This window comes from Cavia porcellus, unplaced genomic scaffold (genome assembly GCF_034190915.1).
Source record: "Cavia porcellus strain 051 isolate PalLab524CR breed Dunkin Hartley unplaced genomic scaffold, mCavPor4.1 scaffold_7, whole genome shotgun sequence".
Taxonomy (NCBI): Eukaryota; Metazoa; Chordata; class Mammalia; order Rodentia; family Caviidae; genus Cavia; species Cavia porcellus.
The window spans coordinates 39,721,874-39,746,131 of NW_026947490.1; the positions used below are offsets into that span (position 1 = coordinate 39,721,874).

Here is a 24,258-nt window from a genome sequence, read left to right on the forward strand (position 1 = left end):
CTCTGCAGGCAGTTAATGATTAGAAGCCATGGATAATAAGATCAAAGATCTTGATATACTGGATCAAAAACATTGGCAATGTATAGGTTTTTTTCTGAAACCAGTGCCAAAATAAGTTCTAGAAATGTTGAGTAAAATAAGTAAATAAATAAATAACCAAATAAGTCACAGATCCTTCTGAAAACCAGATGAAAATTCTAACTCCTTTCTCCAAATAAAGTATGACTTCCTGAAAAGACCAATTGTAAACAGTACTAGAAGATAACAGTGTGTTGAAGTCCATCTGTGGACCCTGACTGAGACTCCGTGGGTGAGAACAATGGCCTTCAATTTTCTCTTTCTTTTTTCCTATTGTGACCAACAGAAACACAAAACAAAACAAAAAAACATTTCATTTTTTACTATGACTCAGTTTGCATACATATACATAATCAAAATGTTAAATTCACAAAACAATAGTATTCTCTCTCTCTTTTTTTTTTTTTCCGTACCAGGGATCGAACTCACGACCTCATGCTTGCCAGGCAGGCACTTATGTCACTGAGCTAAATTCCCAGTATTCTCTTTTTTTGATTTCATCAAGAAAAATGTTACTTATGACCTACAGCACCAATTTCATAATCTATATTTTGAAAAATTCTAGAGTAACTGCAGAAGAATTGAAGTCAATGAAAAGTTAATGAAAAATTGATTTAAAAAATTCTGATGTTATTTAAAATAATAAACACAAGCTTTTTTACTCTAGAGTCAAATCTTTCCAGAGATTATATTCTTTAAGGCAAGACTATGTTGTCTTGGTTCATCTACCTGGCTAATTATTGGAGATATCAATGAATACATCATACAATCATCATATAAACCCCATACCTTAATGTTAGAAAACCATAAGTCATTTTCATGTAAGGTCGCAAGGTAGACAGACGTAAGAAGTCCAATACCAAGGGCAGTGGTTCCACCAACTGTGAATGATAGAATCTTCCAAAATCTTCCATTGGTACAACCTTTGAGAAAGGGCAACATAAATGAGTGAAAATTTTAGAATTTCATACTTCTACTTCAGGCTATCAAGTAAGGGAGTATTCATTCCCTGTCCCCTAGCAGACAGCTTCTGTCTCTGTCTCTCTCTCATATACTGGGGATTGAACCCAGGACTCCACACTGAATTATATCCTCCAACTTTGTGTGTTTTTCTGAGTCATGGTCTTATAAAGTTGCTAAATTGCCTGATCTGGGCTCAGACTTGCAATCTTCCTGCCTTAGCCCCCAGGGTGCTGGAATTACAGGCATGTGCCACCAGGTCTGGCTTCTCTCTTACTTTTTCTGAAGACAGGATCTTGCTATGTGGCCTAGAACGGTCATGAATTCTTGGGCTCAAGCAATCCTCCTCTCTCAGCCTCTTGAGTATACAGGTAAGTACTACTATACCCACCTGGTTCTTAGCTATTAGTTTTGTTTTTGTGTTTTCCTTTTTTGAGGCAGGGTTTCACTATGCAGTTCAGGCTGGCATTGAACTCAGTGATCCTACCGCCTCAGCCTCCCAAGTGCTGGGGTTATAGACGAAAGGCAACACACCTGGCAACTCATTGCTTTTTACTGCAGTGTTCCTAATCTTTCATTTGTTCATTTTGTCAACCAGAATGTGAGCTCCTCAAGGACAAGTATATTGTCTTATTCACCTTTAATATCCAGGCATAACTGAGCAACTAGATTTTATGAAGTTTGCTAAATAGAGGAATAAATGGGTTATAAATCTAAGATGGGAACGATCTTTGAGATGACCTACTGGTAATTTGTGGTTTATTCATTAAAAGTTACCAAAACTTTGATTACTTAAAAAAATTCATAGGAAAAATACATAATAACTAAAATGATAAATAAGCTAGGAAAAGTATTTACAGCATAAATAAGAAAGCTTACATATTTTTAATATAGGATACTTTCAAGATAATAAATAATAAATGCTCCAGTAGAAAACAGATTAAGGACATAAACAGACAAGCACAAAAGAAAAATATGACCAATAAATGTAACCGAAGAAATGATGCTCAAATCCAATCAAATTCACTAGTGCAAAAAAATGCAAATTAAAACAATGAGCTGTAGTTTTAAAACCTTAGTCAACCTGATAGCTTAAAAATACTAGTATTCTATTTTAGAAAGGGTATTCAACATCTTTAAAACCTGGTGGTAGAAGAATAAATTGTGATCTCTCTGAAATGCAACCTGGCAACAGGAGTAAAAGCCACCAAAATGAGTATACCATTTGATTGTGAATTCTATGTCTAGGCATATAATCTAAAGAAATAATTAAAGTTTTAAATAAACATCTGCCACAAGGATATCTGTCACAGTTCTATTTGTTTTAGAAGGTTACAAAACCATTTTAGCATTCCACAAGGAGTGAATTAAATTATGCTACAGTCACACCATGTAATATTACATGTTAACAATGGAACAGGGACTTGGAGGCTAAGTCCACAGAGTCTCACAAGCATTGGCCTCTCTATCTTCCACTGACTTTTCTCCTTTATCACCTTAAAACTGTGGGTCAGACTCTTGCCCCTGTTTGCACAGAGGTATGCTAATCACTCAGGGAATGTATTACAAGGTCTATTAATCTTAAATTTACCCAGTCTATCTCATCCCCTTCAAGAGTAAGAGTAATTAAAGTAATTTTTAGGATTTTCAGGGACATTTAATTGTCAGCTGTTACAACATCCACTTCCAGACACCCTGGAGCAGTGTCTGCAAGCCTCAGTCACTGTCCTAAACTTGCAGCCACCTCAGATCCCAGTAGGAGCCTCTAGAGCTTCACAGACCACCCTAAAAGGAGGTCACAGCCTAAGCAGGAGCTGTCATCCCATGAGGGAAACTGAATTGCTTCTTATAGCAGTGGTGTCTCTCCCAGGACTTTAGAGAACCAGTTCTGAAAGACTATCAACGGGACCAGGACAGGACGAAGACAGCTTAAACTGTGAGCCAAGTCCTCCATTTCTGCAAACCCCTTGGCCTTGCTTTTGCCCCTTTTGTTCTATAAAACCCTCAAATCTCTGTCAGCCCCTCTAAGACAGATTTTGAGTCTCTGTCTGTACTACCTAGCTGATTAAGGCTCTTCCCTGCGTTTCATCACTGCGGATCTCCTTAAATGGCATTTTGGGAAGGGTTTCGAACCTGGTCTGTTGGGCACCCCAGAGTGGGCTATCAATATTTTTTATATCAACTGCCTTATGTTTACAGTATAAGAGAAAATCAGCAACATACCAGCCAACACATGGCTTTCAATTTCGTAACACTACATATGAATGCTGGTGGGGAGTACATGGGTTCAGAGAATGACACTGAAACAGCCAGATGCACAGTGTCATCTGTGTGAGTCTTAGGATGGATATTCAAGGGAGTGATTTTGCTTCTTTTTCAACTTTCTTTAGTTCTCAGGTTCTTTTCTGATATGATAAATATTGCTTTGGTAAAATGAATAAGCCCCAGTTATATTTTCATTTAAAAGAAATGAACTTGAATTGGCATTGTATTCAGAAAGTCCTATGCATTGTTTAAAATGTATTAGTTGCTAATAAAGACTTTATGAATAAAACCTCAATCACATAGGAATTATCACAAAGAATTAACAACTGGGATCTCACCTTATTAAAAATCTTTTGCACAGTCAGAGAAACCACAAACAGACTGAAGAGACAACCCATAACATGGGAAAAAGTTTGCCAGCTATTCCTCAGAAAAAGGATTACTATTCAGAACATAATGAAAAAAAAAAAATCAGACTTCCCAAACTGAAAGACTCAATCCAAAAATAGGCAGCTGAGATGAATATATACTTCTCAGATGAAGAAATACAAACAGCAAATAAACATGAAAAAATGTTCAACATCACTGGTCATTCAAGAGTTGCAAATGAAAAAAACACTGAGATTCCAACTCACTCCAGAAAGAATAGGTGTTATCAAAAAGTCAACCAATAGCAGATGCAGGAGGGGCTGTGGGGAAAAAGAAACCCTTCTCCACTGTTGGTGGGAGTGCAGCCTGGTGCATGCACTATGGAAATCAGTGTGGAGATTCCTCAAAAAATGAGAATTGGAAGTCCCATTTGACCCAGTTATTCCCCTTCTGGGTATCTTCCCAGAAGAATTAAAAACAATGTACCACAATATATATGCACATTGTTTATAGCAACAGTTTGTAATAGTTAGATCTTGGAAACAACCCAAATGCCTATTAACAGAGGAATGGATAAAAAAGATATGGTCTTTTAATAATGGAGTACTACTCAGCTATAAAGAAGGATAAACTAGACTTTTATAGGTAAACAGATGAATTTGAGATCATATTCATAAGTGAAATAAATCACTCACATTTGTAAATATTGTATTATGTCTCTAGTGTGGAGAAGCTAAAAAAGTAAATAAAATAAAAAATGTACAATAGATATTGTAAAATGGGAAGAAATTGTTTAAAAGGAAAGAGAAATGAGACTAGGGGAAAGGAGAAAAAAATCGAAAAGCAAAAACGTATACATACATAAGATAGTTACACTACTAAGTGCTTAATTCTTTGAAAAGGTTTGTTCTAATATTGCTTGAACAATTAAATGCCTATATGTTGCACTCTAAGTAACTAATTTAAAGATAACAATACACAATGTATTAATCATTGTTACTCTCCTATTATCTTAAATTTTACTTATCTTTAAAATAAAAAAATGTATAGTTGCTAATAGCTGATCTGAGTGGCATAACCTCCCAAAACACATTTTTTATTTTATTAAACTGTATCCTCAAGTTACTTTATTAGTTACGGCTGGTAATAATTAGAATGTCTGAAAAGACCATAAATTCTATCAGATATTCAAAATGGCTGATAAGCACGGAATCTTTCCTGCTTACTTTTAAGAACCTGACCATATTTAGTTAAGACAGCAATCCAGAAAGCACAAAGCTGGCAATTAATACCATCTGATGTGTCACTTAACAAGTCTTTAGTATTATATAAACTTTACCAAGTTCTAACAATTTTTCTTGTCCCATCCCCATAAAAATGCAAAGCAAAATATCTGAGATTTGACTGAAAATAAATGGCAATTCATCTTTATTTAGTAAAATGGAAACTGAAAGGCTGCTTAGTTATTAAAACATATAAACCAGAAAAATTAGACTAAAATATGAATGGTGAAGAAAAGTATTACTCTAGAGAGTGAGAGCATCAGATTGGCATAACCCTAAATTAACGAACAAAAAACTAATACAGGGTACTAGTCAAAGCTCTTTTATCAATTAAAACTGTGAAACCAAAACAATCCAATTGTGATCAGACTATCAGGGTGCTGGACCAAGTTTCCTCAACTGTTAAGCTTTATATAATTTCTACCTTATGGGAGAGTGATATTTTATTATGCAGAAATAAAAGCAATTTCAAATGCTGCTTCAGGTTAAATCACCTACCAGATGGTAATTTATTTTCTAACTTCCCATTTTCTTCTTGTGCAGGTAAGTCATCGACAACCTCAGTGGTTTTTACCTCTTTTCTTTGCCGTATGTACATCATGGTGTCAAAGACTCACAAGCATTGTTCATTCAACCACTCCTACAAACAGAAATACAGTAAATGGCCCATGGATACCTCAGCATCCTCCCCACAAACACCCTCTGCTCATTTGTGTTTAAGTGACTTTTAATTTTGGTTGTTGTCTGCTGCTTAGCACCCCCTCTCATTTTCCCATCCAACATACTTTGTTGCATCAAAGTATATTCAAGATGCAACACAAACGTTTAACTCAATCATACTTTTTTTGATGTTCTCCAGCAGATACTGCCAGGTAGCTGAGCTGAACACAGGAACCCTTATCCTTTTTCACGGAAGCTGTCTAGGATGCTCCAACCCCTGTTGATTTTGATCATCTCCTCTCATAAGCCATAGCACTTATCGTGCAATTTGCCAAGTAATTACAGTTTTATATTATTTTCTACGGTTCCCTATGCAGTAACAAGTCTTCTCTATCATCCAGGGAACTGACCACGTGGGAGGGAATTCAGTAGTATATTTGTTGACAGATTTTGAAAAACTGAAACACTGTTCTCCTTCAGGTATCTGAATTTTAACACCTGTGTTCTTTTAAGCAATTCACATTGCAGGTTTTATGCTTGGGTGGTAATGACAGCAGGGGAATGTGCCAATCAGGGCAGCTCTTATCCCAGGGAGTAATAGTGGGAGTAGCTGCAGGGTGCAGTGCCTAGTTTGGAAGCTGCAAGTGGGAGGCGGGGGTGTGGTGGCAGTGAGTAAGCTAATTCTGTCCCCCAGCACATCTTGCCTCTCTCCTTTGAACAGAGTAGCGTTCTACTAATTATTAAATATGATCAGTAGCCTGGCATGATTGTTTCAACAGTTTACTAATCCCTAAACAATATGCCCTGTAGAACAGAACAACCAACTTACATGATACAATCTGTTTATTCATTCACTCACTGAAAGAACTGTGAAAAGGAAGACTTGAAGGCGGAGAAGAAATTTAAATCCTGTGCTTTCAAAGCACGGGAGACGGAGAGGCTCTAGCAGTGAAGGAGAAAAGGAATGTTAGCACAGTGGCCCAGCCAGCGATGAGCTTATCCCCAAAAGGCTTAATAATCGTAGAGCCGTGCCCGCTCTAAGGGGAAAAAGAGCTTTAAAAAAACCCACAATGCATAAATTCTAACATGTTAAAACAGAAGTCAGCAAATATTAGAAGTGCAAATTATGTATCTGGACTACGGCAGTAGTCTCACGAACTTTGAAACAAAAGTTCCTTCGGCGAATAGACAGGAATACCAGCAGACTATATGCAAAGGGACCTGCAAGCGATCGTTTATTAACGAGGCTGCCTAGTACAGTACTGCGCATCCCCCGGGCGCGGCAGAGCACCGAGCTCCGCTTACCTGCGCCGCGCACCCTCCAGCCCGCGCAGCCCCATCAGGCGGGCGCCGTCGGAGAGACGGCAGGCGGGGGAGTTCGGACCTTCGTGCACCAGGACCGCGAGTGACGAACCCCAAGGTCCGAGCCCACGCCCTCCCTCCGCCCGCGCGGCCGGCTGCGGAGAGAGCGCTCCGCAAAGTTGCCCAAAACCGAGTTCCAGCCCGGCCCGCATCCCGCGCGCTCCATCCCCTCCGGATGCTGCGAGGGCCGCGGCCGCGCCTCCCGACAGGGCGACACGACGGGGCGGGGCGGAGCGGCCGAGGAGCGGTCGGCGGCCGCCTCTAGGCGGGACGCAGCCGGCGTCCGCGGGATCTCAGGGACCCGCCGCCCGCGTTTCCCTCGCTGCCCGACACGCAGCCACAGACCTGCGGCCTCAGCAGTCCTCGCGCACGGCTCCTAGGGGGAAAAGGCCAGCGGGGCGAGGCGGCGCTGAGGGCCGCGGGGGCGGGGCCGCACACGGTCCGCAGCGCGCGGCAGGGAAAGGCAGGACCAGGCAGCGGCAGAGCTTTGTGCAACACCTTGCGATGGGGGGCTTAGGGGGCGTCTACAGCCCCGCGAAGGGGCGCGCCGAGGAGGCCGGGCGGCCGCAGCTGCATCCATAGGTTCACGGAGCTGTCTGTCAACGTGAGCCTCCGCCCCTTTCCGCGCCGCCCCGCCCCGTCTCGTGCGGCACCGGGCGGAAGGAAGTGGTACACTTCCGGTCTTGGGGCCCGCCAGGATTACTGGCTGCCTTAGAGCCTCAGGTTGCAGAGTTCGTCTTCAGCTACCTAGTGGCCGTTTCTGTAGCCCCAGGCCGGGACGAGTGTTGTGGTTCGGGGAGGAGCGGCCCGGCATCTCAGAGGAAGAGTCTTTCCAGGTCAGACGGTCGGGAACAGCGGCTTCACCTTGGCTCTGGGCTTGAGAGCCTTGCGTGCCTGGGGGCTCCTGAAGGCCTGCGGCTTCGGAGTGCGCTGTTAGTTTAAAAACAACCCATCAGGCGTGGCGGCTCACCCCTGTAATCGCAGCACTTGGGAGTCAAAGGTAGTAAGTTGGATTTCCACGAGTTCGAGCCCAGTCTGACTATATAGTGAGTTCACAACCAGCCAGGGCTACACAGCGAGACCCGCATCTAAAAAACCTAACAACTTTTCTCCTCCTGCCAATACTCGCCTGTGCTTCCAGTGCTCCTGTGCTGCCGGATGTGAAAGGTTTGGAAGGGAAAGTTATGAAGGTCCGAGCGGCTGGACAAGACCCTAGCTTGAGAGGCTGGGGCTCCCCCTTCCCTGGTCTTGACATCATCTCCCTTCCCACAAACCCTGGTTTCCACTGCTGTGGTTAGATGGATTGGCACTTCTGCATCTGCAGACACCTTCTTGTGTTGGTGCCCTCGGCACTGTTTTGTCAGCTTTTTTCCTCTAAAATATGCTTTCGTGTTGAATCTCCTGTTATTCCATCTTCACACTAGACTGTAAACCTTTAAAAATTTTTATTTAGAGACTAAACAAAACAAAAAACGGTTAGAAATAATACATACTTTCAAAGAAAAAAGTAAACTAAGAAATTACTAGTTGATGATTACAGATTGTCCTCTTACAGATATTCAAGATACAAAAGTGGAAAATATAAAGTGAGAATTCAAACAGTGAGACTGCCAACAGTTCTGTTCAACTATTCAACAAAAACTTAATGTGGTTTATCAATCCTATACACTTACACATGCAGTCATCCATGTCTTCATTTATATTGAGATTAAACAAACTCAAGCAGGCTAAAATCACCCTGAACAAAGAATAATAGTATTGCTGGGTTTCACATCATGACACTCTGGGATCAGCACTGGGTACTGTAGTGTCTTTCTCCCTTCAAAGTATTTGTTCATTTCATCATGTAAGATCAGTTCTCATAAACTGTTTATAGGTTCTACGTATGTGTGAGTCTTAACATGTATTTCTGTCTTTTCTATATTAGAGGGAGAAACTGTAAAAAAGGTTTACAAAGCTGTAAAAAGGTTTACAAAGCTGTAAAACTTTTTTGAGGGTATATATTGTGCTTTATACCTAATCGTCTTTTTTTTTTTTTTTTGGTCTTTTTTGAGACGGGGTCTCGCTAGGCATTTCAGACTGACCTTGAGCTCACTTTGTAGCCCAGGCTGGTCTTGGAACTGGAAAGGATCCTCCCACCTCAGCCTCTCAAGTGCTGGGATTACAGGCGTGAGCCACCACGCCAGGCTCCTAGCTGTCTTTCTTAACACACTGATAAACAGATTAAAACTTTTTACTTGACAGCACATAATTACATGTTAAATACATTATACATGTAATGTACATTATATATGCTATGTATACATTTTGTATTATGTAATAGTACAAATATATCTGTAACACACATAAGCTATACATTGTTATATTACACTGAAAAGTATATATAAATGTAATATATGCTATATAGTATAAATTTTATATGTGTTGTACACACAATATTATTTATAATACCTGTGAAAAGGCAGTTCATCCATGTATTTCCAACAAGAAATTATTTCGTCTAGGAAGCTTTTCCTAGTCACTCTTGCCTGCTGATATTTTTCTTCTTTGTGTGTTCATCTCTATTAATAACAAGCACATTCTGTGCGACTAGACTGAGGTATCTGCTGGATTAGCTTTACTACCAGTGCCAGCTGTTTTTTTAGGTGGTATTCACCGTGTTTCATCGTGGTTGTTGGTGTCTCTTCTAATGTGGACTTAAAGATGCCTCGTATTTAACATATTTGCGTACTTAATAAATACATGTGTAAATTTATTCTTCAAGTAGAATTTTCCTCTCTTATTGGATAGGGCTTTTGTGCTTATATTGTCTCATTGGAGAAAAACGTGACTGTAGTGAAACATGCATCCCTTGAGTAAAAGAAATAGTACTCATCAGCTGCTCTTTGGTTTAATATTATGAAATGGCTTTACTAAGCAAGATAAAACTTTGGTACTTTGTCAGAAGGACGCACTCACTGCTGAAAGCCCTGGGAATGAATAAACTAATTAAGGTCTGAAAACAGTGGCCCTAGGGGTAGTGGATAATAAGTACATGTCGTGGCCTCCTGGCCATGTAAGAATGCTGTCAGGGAGAGACTGACTCTAAAGCTCTGGTAATGGACAGGACGGCACCGGAAAACTTTCTGTCTGCTATGTATTTGGAAGCCCAAATGGACTCCCTGGCTGTTTCTCTGCTGGAGTAAGCAGTGGTTGAGCTGTGGAACTTAAAAGTATGGTCTGGTGACCTGGTCCAGAACTAGCACCATCCTCTGGGAGTTTGTGAGAAATGCACATGATCAAGTCTTATCTAGACCTACTGAAGTAGAATCTGTATGGGTGCCAGCACATTCATCTGCTTGAAGATCTCCAGGTGATATTTATTTGAGAACTACTGTAGAACCAAATGTGGCCTGCAGATGTAGTCACATAGGCATCACATGGGACCTTAGAAAGCCGCACACTCAGGTTCTAAACAAGACCTGTATAATACAGGCCGAAACTGCAACTTAATATGATCCCTAGCTGATTGGATACACATCATGCTTTAATGAGCAGTGCTCCAGAAGACATTAATGCCATTCATCACATCCATCCTATAGAAGTAAGTGTCTTGCCTTGGCACCATGGGTGAGAGCTCTCTTGCTAGCTTTTTTTTCCTGATCTTTCTCTCACAGGCATTTCTTCATTTACCTTTCTGGCATTCATTTTTCAGTCTCTTGCAGCTCCTCCTCTTAAAAAATCAGTGCTTATTTATTCCTTTACTCATGGCTTCTGTTTTCACTGGTACTCTGTTTAAGTCATAAGATTTTATATCCAAACACAGATCCTGACCCCTGGGTCTCATACCCATTGGACATTTCTATGTTTGCAAACACTTCAGACTCAATTGGTTAAAAATTCAGATTTTTTCCAGGCAGTGTGGTACATACCTGTAATCCCAGCACTCAGGAGGCCGAGGCAGAAAGATGCCACAAGTTCAAGACCAGCCTGCACTACATAATGAGATCCTATCTCAAAAATAAATAAATATTTAAAAGTTAAGCTTTTTGAAGAATCCCCAAGACCAACTCTGTTCTTCCTTTTATATGTCTTATTTACTTAATTGCTCAAGTAAAAAGTGTTGGAACCAATTTTGTTTCCTCCCTGCTGTGTACTCCATACAGCCAATCAAACACAGTCCTGCTGGCTTTATCTCCTAAGTATCTCAGTACTTGTTTACTTTCTCTCTTATGACTACCCAAGTTATCATTTCTTATCTAGATCATTTTGGTAATCTGCTTTCCTTACCTACATTCCTATTCCCTGTTCTTGTTCCTTCAACCCATCCTTTGTGTAACGAATAGTCATACCAAAATGTACAGTGGTGCCTTGGTTCACGAACTTAATTCTTTCCACAATTCTGGTCATGAACTGAAGTTGTCAAGAACCGAAACAAATTGAGTGGTTAGGATAAATGTTGACCTTAGGGGAAATTTGATTTTGTTCTTGTCATATTCAATTTGTGACCAGATTGTGAAAAGAATTAAGTTCATGGATCAAGTATATCCTTTGGTGGCTTAACAGTTTTATTATTAAGCTTTTTTTTTTTTTTTTGATGGTTGTGAAGCTTTAATCCCACTGTGAACACACACTATGGAAGCTACAGCAAGATGTTGAGGGGAAGGTATGGGGCTCACACTGTACAAGTTGGGGATTTCTGTCCATTAGGAACCAGAGACAGTGCTCACCGTGAGGCCTGGTTGGTGAAGTGGTCCCAAGCAGAGGGAAACTCTGGAGGGGCACTCCTGGGTTCTGGCCGGAGCAGCTGCCCTGTCTCCAGGAAGGTCTGGTGCAAGTAAGGTTGAGTTTGTTGCCTTAGAAGCATCAGCAGGGATAGAAAGGCAAGTTGACTTGGGGATGGAGCGTAAGTTTGAACTTTCACTTCAAAACTAGTTTGGATTCATGGTCAGTTCAGACACCTGTGTGTCCATTTGCAGTGAATGTCCATCCTCCCAGAGAGCTGTGGACCTGGCCCCTCATAGACACATCCAGAGACAGGCTGTCTCCTGCATGCAGCTGACAGGTGCAGGACATAGGGAGCAGACTCGAGGGTTGGTGGGAGAGAGTGAGCCCTGTCCCACCTGTCTGGACTCTGAGACAGTGGCCCTATTTGGTGTTACAAGGTGGGGAGGAGATGCACCATACTCACCTCATGGCTGTCACATTGGGGGACCTAGTGGGGAGACACAGGTCTTGGAGTGGACTGCAGAGGGGGCGCTGGTACCAGCAGTACCTGCAGAGGGGCAGAGCAGATACAGAGTGTGGTAGAGGTCTTTGCCCCGGCCCCATGTGTGGCTGGGTGGTGGAGCACCCTGTGGGCTACATCAGGCCCACTCTGGCTCCCGAGTGATGACACAGGACCTATGGGGATTGGGGCATTTGTGAGACTGGATCTATGGACAGAAGGTTCTAGAAGGCCCAAGCTGTGCTTGCTTCATCCTGAGGAGTAACATTGTGGCCATGTTGTCCCTGTTGAGGCATGGGCAGCAGCTGGAGGTAAGGCCGCTGGGCTGTGCTTGTGCTGGGTTCCCAGAGGCCTGTGGCTGGCAGCCCCCTTCCCTGGCTGCCATAAAGAGGTGACTGCTGAAACCCCGTGGGGAGGGTGGCATGCAATGCTAGGCCAACACTGTGCATTTGCCATCATGAGGGTGGGTGGCCCAGCAGGTTTGAGATAGCCTAATCCTTTTTGGGTCCCTCTATGGTGCGAAATGTGTCCACGATTACTTCCTGCCTCTCAACGTCTCCAAGGGGCTGCCGCTTGTGGTTCTGCTCATGGCCAAGTCCTCATCCAGGAGGGGAAGCGCAGGCAGCCTGGCCAGGGCATTGGGTGAGGATTCACTGGTCAGGTTCTCACCGTCAGAGTCGGCAAAGGCCTTGGCCAGCTCCTGATTGGACATATCGGTGAGCTCAGTGAGGTCCAGGAGGTCAAAGTCAAGCTCCAGAGAGGTGACACTGCTCAGGGGCTGTCTCCTCTCTGTGACCTGCAGGAGACCTGCTGGGAGGGGATGCCCACCTCCTCCTCAGCCACAAGTGAGTGGCCACTGCCCTGTCCCATGGGCTGGGACACCCAGGGCAGTGTGCGGTACCTCGACTTCCTTAATGATCCCTCCCTGGCCCTCTGAGGGGCTCCATGTGGCCCGGCAGGCGTGGTGGGAGACCTGGGCAGTGTCACCCGGCCCTGACACGCTAACACCTAACAGCTGGGGCAGGGATTGGGCCCCGGGTCCTGGGCAGCGCACTAAGGCAGCAGCGGGGTGGGGGTGGGGGGCGCGGCAACAGGGAGAGCAAGGTTTTCCTTTTTTATATAGTACTGTAGGTTGAACCCTTTACATGGATCTACATCCCTAACACTTCCCACTTTTTTTGGCCCCAAACTGCCTCAGCCTCCCAGTGTTCAATAACGGGTATGTGCTGCCATGCCTGGCTTTTATTAATAAACTCTCAACAGCTTAATAATTCCTTGAGCTTGCAAAGACTGCCTCAGATCAAATTCTGCATGCCTTTCTGGTCTCATCTCTACCTCTAGTCATAGAACTTTCTTCCAAAGTTTTACCCCAAGACTGTATATGTGATTCTTCCTGTATTAATTTTACCTTACAAACTACCATTTGGCCTTTAGCTGTCAGGTTATGATTTTTGTTGTCTGTTGTTCATATCCTTGTATAGTTCTGTCACAATGAATCATGGCTGTTCTATGTGACCAAGAGAATACTGCAAAAGTGACAGCACAGGACTTCTGAGGTTAGGTCATAAGAGACATCCCCATTTTAGCTTCAGGTTCTCCTACATGTCTCACTTAGGGTGCCGACTACCACACTGTGAGGACACTTCAGTAACCAGTGGGTGAGGGCCACTGCCTGGCTTCTAGCTAACACCTCATGGAGTGAGCCATCTTAGAGACAGATTGGTGAGCTCCAAGTCAGCCTCTAGCTGATATCAAGAGATGATGAGCCAGAACTGCCTATTGATGCTAATTCTAAGTATCTGCCATGTAGAGACCATGAGGCTAATTAATGTTTATTGTCATAAGCTACTAAGTATTGGGGTAATTCTGTAACATAATAATACATAGTTAACCAATACAATAACAACTACTCATATGGATGAGTTGTTATTTATTCCTACCTAACTGGACATTAGTTTGATTTTGTTATTTTAAGCATAATATAAAAGGACTGTCTTTATGCAGTTCTTTAAGAAATGTTTCTAGAAATAGAACTGCTAGAACTCATATTCTAAATTGTGATAAACATTGGCAAGCTGCATTCCACAAAGGTTACAAATACTATTACTTTATCTTAAAATTACCCTTAATGTATATTACAATGCTTATTTCTCTATGCCTTTGCCAACAATAAATTTCTTTCACTTTTGTCAATCTTAGATGACAAATGGTGTATCAGTATATGTTCCTCTTTATTTGCGAGATGGAGGCAATCATATCAGGGGCTCGTTGGCTCTTCATATTTTTTCTGTGATTTATCTTTGCATGTTCTTTGAAATCTTGATACAAAGGAATTATTTATAGGTTATGGATTGTATTAACCTTTGTCATATATGTTGCAGATAGTATCATTATTGTGTATCATGCTGTCTTTTATAATCCAGGGATTTTTCACTTTAATATTGTCAAATTTATTATCTTTCCTTTATAGCTTCTAGATTTTTCCACTGGGTCTAAGACTAAAGTTTTTATATTCTATTCACTTGAAAATATTGTATCTTTTTGCAATCTGACAATGTTTTTCTAACTGGATGGGTATGTCCTACTGATTTGAATTACTTGTATCACATATTAATTTCCTGTAGTGATATGGCCTGTTTATAAACCATTATGTTTAAATGATTTTTAAAAAAACTAGCCTTACAACAGTTCCACATGTTTTTAATTACTGTTTTTTGATAGAATGCTTTTCAATATTGGGAGAGCAGTTGACACTTCATTATACTTTTTTTTAAACACATCAAATATCTCAATGATTTTGCTTATTTCTTCAATCAGGTAAACTTTACAGTCATTTTCCAGGTTCCAGAAAAGAATTTATGGCAGAAATGTTTGGAGAAAATGAGATCTTTACAATGCCAAGCATTCTATTATAAGCACATGTATTCAATTAAAGATAGTGTGGCCTATTACGTTTTTCCAATGAAACTTTCGTGCAATCCTATTTCTTGTCCACTAAGGCCAACTTTTGAGTATTTTAATAAAAGAGCAGAGAGTGATTTCCAAACTTTTACCAAATAGTAATTTTTTTCCCTTTCTGTATACATAAAAACATAATCTAACTGGAATAACTGTGAATAGAAATCCTAATAATTTGTGCCTGTAATCCACTGGATTATTTTATATCTTCCTTGTGTATGACTCATGTCAGAAACCACAGGTAGGGTGGATCTGTAGCATTTATCTGTGTCTGGTTTGGCACTCTTGATTCTTGGGGAACCTATGCTAAATTCTGGGAATCAGCTTTCTTAGGGCTCACAAATCATTCCAGAGTTGTACAGGAACTGACACTACTGCACTCCTCCTTCCCGCCTTTAAAATTTTTGTCAATTTATGGCTCCTTCCCTATGAGTTTTAACAAAAGGCATCTTGAAATCCTGTTAGTATTTTTCCTTTCCTTTGACCAACTTTGAATTAACCAGATTTTCAGTGGTTTAAAATAGTGAAATTTATAGGCAGGTTAGCATAGGCTTACAATTAAGGGCTCTTTTATATAAAATTAAAGTTAGCAAAATATTTAAACACAATCAAGTTTGTTTCATTTTCTTTTTTAACACCAACTATTCTTCTTACCTCTACTTGCCTGTACTTTTTTTTATTACCATGGTTACCACCTACACTCTGTTGTAATTGTGTATTTTTAAGAGGATACGAATAGTCAAGCTATTCAACTAAAGCTGATGATGCTTTAGCACACAAGCTTTTTGCCAGATTTGAAGATTCCTAAATGTTAGCTGTTTTAGTCCAAGAATCACTGGTCTTTGCTAATCCTTCCAGTTTCTTTCCTTGGAATATTCTAATGTCATCCCCAGCACAACAGGTGTACACCCAGGTGTCTAAAAATCCCAGAGACAGATTTTCCCTGGTAACAGATTCCAAGATGTATTGTCAGGCCTGGGTGATTTTTTAAAATACTTTTTCTGTAGTAACAAGTAGGGTTTTTAGCTAGAAATATATGTTTCTAAGATTCTCAAATTCAGACATCTTTGATAATGCCTTGAATCATGGCTAATGTAGTGTGGGGCTGGATTTCACTAATAGTGGTCAGTGGTTCCCTCATATCTTCTGGAGTCCATTCATACATGGGCTAGCTTGAAAGACTTTTTACACATCAGAATTCCTAGGTTTGGTTGCTACTTTTCAAGTCTGAGTACTGTAAGGACTTACTTTAGCCCGAAAGCTGCATGGAGACAGTACCAGATAAATTCAGAGCTTTAATTCTGTGATCATCACAGGGTGAAAGTCAACACATTTAGCCTCTTATTAAAAGTTTGCAATTTTTGGGTGAGCTCTTTGAATATTTGTTCAAGATACCAGGACATGAAGTTTGAAGTCTCCCTACAACTGTCTGCAATCAGCATATCTACATATATCATTTATATATCTCATACATTCTCAACGGTAATATCCTCCCCAGCAGGAAAAATTCTCTTAAGCATTTTCCTCTAAACACGGATGGAGGGACAGGGAGACTAGAAATCACACTGAAGATTTGGCCTTCACTAGGCTGTAGGTTCTACTACTGAAACAATAGTTCAAAATACAGTGACTTAAACAAGATATTTAAATGTCATGTAAGCAGCCCAGTTTCATGGTAACAAGGACCCAGAATCCTAACCTGGATGTCACACTTAAAATTTTTTACTGGGGAGAGCTGGAGATGTTGCTTAGTGGTAGAGCACTTGCCTAGTGTGCACGAGGTGTTGGGTTCAATCCCTAGTACTGTCCAAAAAAAAAAAAAATACTGTGCGAAAACACACATAAAATTGACCTAAGATCTTAGCTTTTAAGTGTATACTTCAATGATACTAAATAATTTTGTGCAACTATCACTGCCATCCATCTTTGTAACTTCATTATTTTTGAAGATGGAGCTTTTTTATGGATTAAACAATTCCTCATTCCACCTTCTTCCTATGTCTTGTCAACCTCCATTCTACCTTCTAAGTTTGATTTCTATAAAGTACCTTCTGTGTTTGTGTTTTTGTAACTGTCACCTAGCACGATGTCCTTAGAGTTCCTGTGTGTTGCAGCACATTGCAGAATTTCCTTCCCTTAAGGGTGCATAATACTCCATTGTTTGGGTACACTACCACATTTTGCTCATGGAGTCATTCCTTGATAAGATACTTGGGTTGCTTCCGTATTTTAGCTATTGTGAATAATATTTTTATAAACATGGATATACTAGTATTTCTTTGAGAACTTGCATTTTGCTTCTTTTGGGTATGTATCTTAAAGTGGAATTCCTAGCTCATATGGTGATTTTATTTTTAACCTTTGAGAAACTGCCATAGTATTTTCCACAGTGGCTATACCATTTTACATTCGCACTAGCTATGTGTAAGGACTCCACTTTGTTCACATCCTCACAACACTTGTGATTATTTTTATCCTATGGATGTGAGGAGGTAGCTTACTGTGGTTTTGATTTGCATTTTCTTAATGATGTGATGGTCAGCAACCTTTTATGTACTTACTGGCTATTTTTATATATTCTTTGGGGAAATAAGTCTTTGCCCATTTTTGAATGGGGTGGTTTCTCTTGTGTTTCAGAAGTTATCACACTTTTTTTTTTTTTACAAAAAATCCAACTTTATTGAACATAGAAATAGATGGATTTTCAAATTAATTATCTTTACTTTATGGTTACTAGTTTTGAAGCTATATGATCCACAGAAGAAGAACTAACTGGCACTATACAAAGATGACTGTCTATTATTTCAATTTGATATTCATAAATAAATATATTTAAATTTAGATAGGAATATTTGTGATTGGCTTAGTGCATGGTAATCCCTGCTATTTGAACTGATCAAGTTGGCAATGGAGAATTATCCACTCTATAGCAAATCTGAAGTACAAAATTCATTATACAAAATTCAGTTTTATTCTTAATTAGTGGGAGCTGACACCTGTAACTCATAGACAAGCAAATAACTGTTTTCTACCTCCTACCTAAACAAACATACAGAATGTATTGTTTTCATTAGGCAACACTTGCCTTTATATTTCAGTGAGAATGCTTTGTAACCCTTTTATGAACAAAATGACCAGGGTACACCCATCTTTGGAGGCAGTACTTAATATGCATATTTTATTTAAATAAATCCTCCAGTAAAAAATGAAATGGAGAATTCACTGCCTTTATTTTGAAGGTTTTGTAGTTATTTGTCAAATTCCTATGTGCAGTCTAACATTCTCTTACTGGAAATACCAGTATTTCCATATCTGGGTTCTCAAAAGGAATTAAAAGTCTCAAAATTCTGTGTTTTCACTGGTTTAATTCTCTTTGGATTCCACCCAAGTTTTATTAGTGGTCGGCTTCATGTCATCATCTCCAAATTTAGAACATTCATTAATCCCTCACTATGATCTGTCTCAGCATCATAGGATGACTTTTCTTTGTACTCTTTCTCAACTTAAGTACTCCCACTGAGTTTTCCACTTTCTTTCAACACAAGATAAGAACTTTATCAGTCTTTTTTTTTTTTATTGGTACCAGGGATTGAACTCATGACCACCTGCTTGCAAGGCAGGTGCTTATGCTGCTGAGCTAAATCCCCAGCCCCAATTTTTTTTTTTTTTTTTTTTTTTGGGCTGCCTTCCACTGAGATGGATTTCAAGGAGATCGTTTACAATCATACAGTAACTCTTCCCCTTAAGATTCTTTACCAAAAAGTCAAGTGACCTCTCTGTGAAATACACCTGCACATTTTTGGCAGGAACTTTATGAACTCGAGTTAAGGTAATATAAATTTTCACAAACTGATCCCATCCATAATTGCTGGTTTTGATTGTATATCCAGTTATGATGGGAGCACTCACAGCAGCTGGTTTGTCATTGTCAAGAAGTTCTGGATTCTTTTGTGATTTTTGTTGCATCCTATTCTTTATTTCTGTTTTGGTCTTGTATTTTTCAACTGTGAGGGCATCCACGGCATCATGTACTCTCTTCCTAAAGACATTTCCAGCAATGTCTTTACCTTTTCTAGATCATTCTGCAACTCCTCCAAAGCTGAAACCATGCTCTGGCAGGGTCAATGGATGTAAGCCCAGGCTGCAGGCCTATACACAAGGACAGGAACAGCAGGACTCAGCGCAACTCCCCCTGGGTGTGAACCTCATCAGTGCAAGCTGTTGTGCTTAAATCTGACTTGCTGGAGACCTTGGCCCGCCCCCTGCAGGCAGCGACTTGAACCTTCCCGAGGCTGCCAGTGACACCTCCCTACACCTGTTTTTGCAGTCAGTGAGGCTTCATGACATTTCACATGAATGCCAGCAGAAAAAGGAAGACAGGCAAGGAACTCTGCTTAATCTTTAAAGGCACAACCCAGAAATTTAATGTATCGTCACTGTTTGTCTCTCAGTCATAATTTGGCCATATGGCTTATGCTGCTACAAGAGAGGCTGGGAAATAACTGTCCAGCTGGGCTCAGCTAAAACGTCTTCCATGGTGGGAAGGCTGTTGGGGCACAGAGGTAGGGAATGTACAACTCACATGAAAGGTGCTTTCTTTTGAAGCTTAAGATTGAATGTGCCTTGTTTCATGTACACTATTTTATTTTTTTGACAATCATAAACCCTGTAAGCCCAGGTGTCAGAATAATAATGTAATACAGAGGCTAGTGTGGAAGAATAACCTAGGCCTGAGAAATACAAGTGTAATTTATAGTTAATATTGTTGGTAAAAATCAATGAAAAAGATACGGATAATCTGATTTGGCACTAAATGCAGATTCCCAGGTTATCAGTTTTCCCCCTTTACTTCAAGGAAAACCTCTTTTTCATTCCTTTCTCTCCCACCTCTTGTCTTTTCTCCAGTGCGCAGATTGAACTCAGGACCTCATACTTGTTTCTGCTCCATCATTCTCCAGTCTTAGACTTTTTAATTATGAAAACTGCAGTTTTTTGGAGAAGTTTCACCACAAGAGCTCCCTCAGGGACTCAACCAGTACATGTTGAAGTGTTTGAGTTATCAGCTGAAAGGTGTTATGTAAATAAAAATTATTGTGTTAGCAAGATTTGGTTACTACTTTCCTCCTCTTTTTAAATTTTTGCAGTACTGGGGATTGAACCTAGGAACTACATCCTCAATCCTTTTCTTGAGAATAGAGTTGGCTAATCATAATTTGCCCAGGCTGAGTTTGAATTTGTGATCTTTCTGCCTCAGGCTCCCAGAATACTGGGATTACAGGTGTGCATCACTACATCTGGCCTAATATTTTCTTGAACTTAAAAAGCACTTAGAGTATCTAATACATGGCATGGATGCAGGTACACATCAGTTCTAGCACCTCGACTCAAAGGAGGTGTTACTTTTTAGCGTTTTGACTTGTTGTATTTATAGACCATGCTATTTGTTTCTCACTTCCATACGTATTCTTTTTTTGTTTTGTAAAGTATAACATACCTGGAAATACAGCCACCAAGCTTTCATTTCATTTAATCTTTTAAGGATAACATCAGTGGATTCTGGGTAAAAACAAGTACTGATTTGGTTTTATTTTTGTTACTTCTGCCACTTTCCTACTTAATCACAATGCCATTTGGTAAAATTAGAAAGCTACACTCCAGAGCTGCAGGCCAGCACATGACAGGAACAGACTGGCAGCTGGATTGCCTGTGGATACACTTCAGAATCAGAATGCTTTGTACCGGAGTCCTGTCAGTGAAATATCCTGTCAGATGGTCAGAAGAGTAACCTGTGTGAGAGCCTTGCAGTCTGGGACAGGTCATTTCCACCTTCTTTAAGAACTACTATTCCTAAATGGTCTGTGTACACACCCTGGGTGCAGCCTGTCCAGGGTGGGCCGGATGTGAAGCTTGTCCTTCCTTGATTCAGATAAGACATGGCTGCTTTTCCTTTAGGAAGAGCCATGCTTCCTCCCTCTACTTATTACAAAAAAGTTCTTAAAAACTGTCAGATTACACTGTAGGAACTTTATAAGCATTTGCAGATTGAACACACGTTGCTCCAGGTGGGCATAGATGTAGGTTTTTGCCCTGTACAGTAGCATTCTGCGTGGCCCTTTGTCCTCACTGCAGGGAGGCAGCACTACTTTGCCAACTGTTCTCACTTCCTACAAGAAGGGCTTAGAAAGTGAGGGGAACTTGCAATCACTCGCTTCCTACAGCTGTTTATTTCAGTATAACTTTCTGTAAACTTTTAGTTTAGAGGAACAGAAATAAAGACAGCTTAAAATTTGAATCACATTCTACTGTACTTTTTCTCATAAGTCTGAAATAGAATTTTCTAACACCTTTTGTAGTTGGATATTCTGAATTTAAACAGACTGCAGATATGAACAAAAAAGAGCAAGATGTGTGGACTGATGTGCCTGTTTTCAGTGAGACGCAGCCACATTGTTTCTGAAGTGCGGATACTAAAATTAATAAAACGACAAGTAGAAAAGAATTCAAGAGATATGCACTATTGTGACAATAAGCTTTTCAATATTGCTAGTAGGTGCTAATAGAAGACCTGAAAATTTCACTTTGTGAGGGTCTTTTCAGGTGACAATTTTCTAACATATACATCTTTTATTACTAATTTTATTTTTGGCTTGGGGATTGAATCCAGGGCCTCATGTCTGCTAGCCAGGTATTCTACCACTGAGTTTTCCCCTAAACATATTACTAATTTTATTTTATTTAAGAGTTGGGGATTCAATCCAGGGTGCTCTCTAATTGAGTTTACATCCTTAACTGTGTTTTTTATTTTGAGACAGGATCTTGCCAAGTTGTCCCTACTGGCTTCAAAGTTGTGATCCCTTTCCCAAGCAGCTTAGATTACAGGAGTGCACCACCAAGTGTGGTTCTATCTCTTAATTTTATAAACTATATTAGATTATTACTGATGCCCTGGGAAAGACACAGTTATTAATACTTTTTTATTTTTCCTTTTAACGAAGGACAAACTGAAAGATCAGAAAGATGAAATAATTGAGTCTGAGCTCATGGCCAAAGATTATTTTTTGATTTGTTTAAATAAAATTCCATCTAACCTAATGTGTAGAGCATTACTACAAAAGTACTCATATTTAGTTGGCAAACTGTAACAGAATGGCAACTTCCCTGTCTGGATTCAGTAACGGAACTGGTGCAAATATGATTAAATTAAGAGATTAACATTGGACAATTTTGTCATATGGCAATCAGAATTTATGTTAGATGGCTAAAATTAAGCTTTTTAATTAAAAGATCTACTGTCATAAGGCAAACAATTTACAGTGATTACTGGAAAAAAGCAAATTAATGAAAAAAAGCTGGCATAGTCTTACAGATGCTTCATAGTTCAAATGATAAACTTAGATTAATGTACTTTCCCAAAAAATGAGGTTTATAATCCCGTAACACAGTTGGCAAACTTTTTTCTACCTATATAGGGTTCTATAAATGGTTTAAGCATTTTACAAGTGTATGAATTCTGAGATATATTCGAAAACGTATTACTTAAGCAAGCCTATCGTATGGCACCAATTAAAAAGAGAAGCATCTCTTAAGAATTTACAGGGCCAAGTATGTTCTCATTTTATGTCTTTACTGATTGATCTGGAAGAAATCCATGTAGGAGAGTACTGTGACTTTTTCTTAGCTCTGCCAGTTTAATCAACAGCTCTGCTTCAAAGCCAACTATAACCTTCTCTCCACCCATGAATTTGGCTTTAGAGTCACAAGTGTTATTTATTTTTATAAAGCATGGATCTAAGATTCTTTTCTTTATAGCCTGGATGACTCAAATCAAGTCATCTCAGATAAGTGATTAGTTACTGAGGTCATTTTGCACCATGGTGACATATGCAGGTGGCATGACCATCTCACCTAATGTATAGCCAAAGCATTGCAAGGGTGACAAAGACAGGGTTCACATGGACATTAAGGCTACTGGGAGGAAAACTATACTTTTCATAACAGCATTATTTAATACAGTATTTAATTACGCATTTTAAACACTTTTTTAGCATCAGATGATGAAATAGTTGTATTAAAGTCATAAAATATGGATGAGTTGCAAAAAACAAGTGATAAAAATCACACAATAAATACAATTTACTTATAAAACACTGCTACAGGGGCCAGAAATATAGCTCAGCAGGATAAGTGCCTGCCTGGCAAGCACAAGGTATTCAGTTTGATTCCCAGTATAAAAACATACCCCAAAACAAAACAAAACTACTGCTATAAAAAACTTTCTTTATGAGAAGTCTTTCTGTCTGGTAAAGCACAGATTGTCTATTGTTTTACAGCTCAGAGGTGAGCAAACTGTCAAAAAAAAAAGTTGGGACTTTGTAGGTCATAGTCTCTGTCACTCACAGATACTCAATACTGCTCTTGGACCTTGAAAATAATATGAGACAAACGAGTATGGTTGTGTTCTAATAAATATTTAATTATAAATCAGGTGGCAGGCTGGATTTGAAGTGAGCCTTGTAATTTGTCAATCTCTTCTATACCAGCACTACCAACAGAAATTTAATGTAAGCCACATATGTAATTTAAAAATCTTAGTACAGTTACATTAAAAAATGAAAACAAGTAAAATAACTTTATTATTTTTATTTAACCCAGTATATCCAAAATATCATGTCAACATGTAAACAGTATAAAAACTATTGAGATACTTTACATTTCTTTTTGTACTAAATCTTTGTAACCATGGTGTATTTTCCATACAGAGGGTATCAATCATATTTCAGAAGTGCTCAATAGTCATATGTGGCTATGGCTACCAAACTGGATCACATGTTCTAGACCTTCAAGGTCAGTATTTCTACAACTAATGTGGAGTTTAATGACACAGTGCTGAGATTTGGGTCTTGACATATAAGGGCCATGATGTTGACACGGGGGCACACAGGACAAGGGATTACAGCTGTTGGGAAGAAATATCTGGCTTCAGTCACTTTAAGTTGAGGTGGCCAAGATTCTAAGGTACAAATTGACAACCAATACAACAATATGGTCAGGCAATATTAGCTTCACCTGCCAATCCAAAAAATCTGATGTCAAAAGATATTTGATACAGACTACAAC

General features: G+C 39.8%; 2 protein-coding genes and 2 pseudogenes across 13 annotated transcripts in view; all 4 read right to left on the reverse strand.

Moving 5' to 3' along the window:
* The window catches only part of Dpy19l3 (dpy-19 like C-mannosyltransferase 3), an 81,327-nt gene extending 73,832 nt beyond the window's left edge, over positions 1 to 7,495 (reverse strand). For 4 of the 9 annotated variants that reach the window (XM_063253410.1, XM_003466523.5, XM_063253405.1 and 1 more), the window contains exons 1-4: positions 7,323 to 7,487; positions 6,445 to 6,557; positions 5,454 to 5,595; positions 868 to 1,001 (exon numbers count right to left, since the gene is read on the reverse strand). In XM_063253410.1, coding sequence (XP_063109480.1) covers positions 868 to 1,001; positions 5,454 to 5,556 — 237 coding nt within the window. In that variant the 5' untranslated portion in view covers positions 5,557 to 5,595; positions 6,445 to 6,557; positions 7,323 to 7,487. Of the gene's footprint in view, positions 1 to 867; positions 1,002 to 5,453; positions 5,596 to 6,444; positions 6,558 to 6,920; positions 7,060 to 7,322 lie in introns of those variants that run through there. The other 5 variants (XM_063253407.1, XM_063253409.1, XM_063253403.1 and 2 more) reach the window with 4 other exon arrangements.
* Positions 7,496 to 11,536: 4,041 nt separating this feature from the next.
* Znf507 (zinc finger protein 507) overlaps positions 11,537 to 24,258 on the reverse strand; it is a 47,654-nt gene continuing 34,932 nt past the window's right edge. For 2 of the 4 annotated variants that reach the window (XM_063253400.1, XM_063253398.1), the window contains 2 exons: positions 12,148 to 12,231; positions 11,537 to 11,784 (listed from right to left, as the gene is read on the reverse strand). In XM_063253400.1, the coding sequence (XP_063109470.1) occupies positions 11,568 to 11,784; positions 12,148 to 12,231 (301 nt within the window). In that variant the 3' untranslated portion in view covers positions 11,537 to 11,567. Of the gene's footprint in view, positions 11,813 to 12,147; positions 12,232 to 24,258 lie in introns of all 4 variants that reach the window. The other 2 variants (XM_063253401.1, XM_063253399.1) reach the window with 1 other exon arrangement.
* On the reverse strand, positions 12,672 to 23,604 carry LOC134476935 (calcyclin-binding protein-like; annotated as a pseudogene).
* On the reverse strand, positions 12,675 to 12,895 carry LOC134476936 (dysbindin domain-containing protein 1-like; annotated as a pseudogene).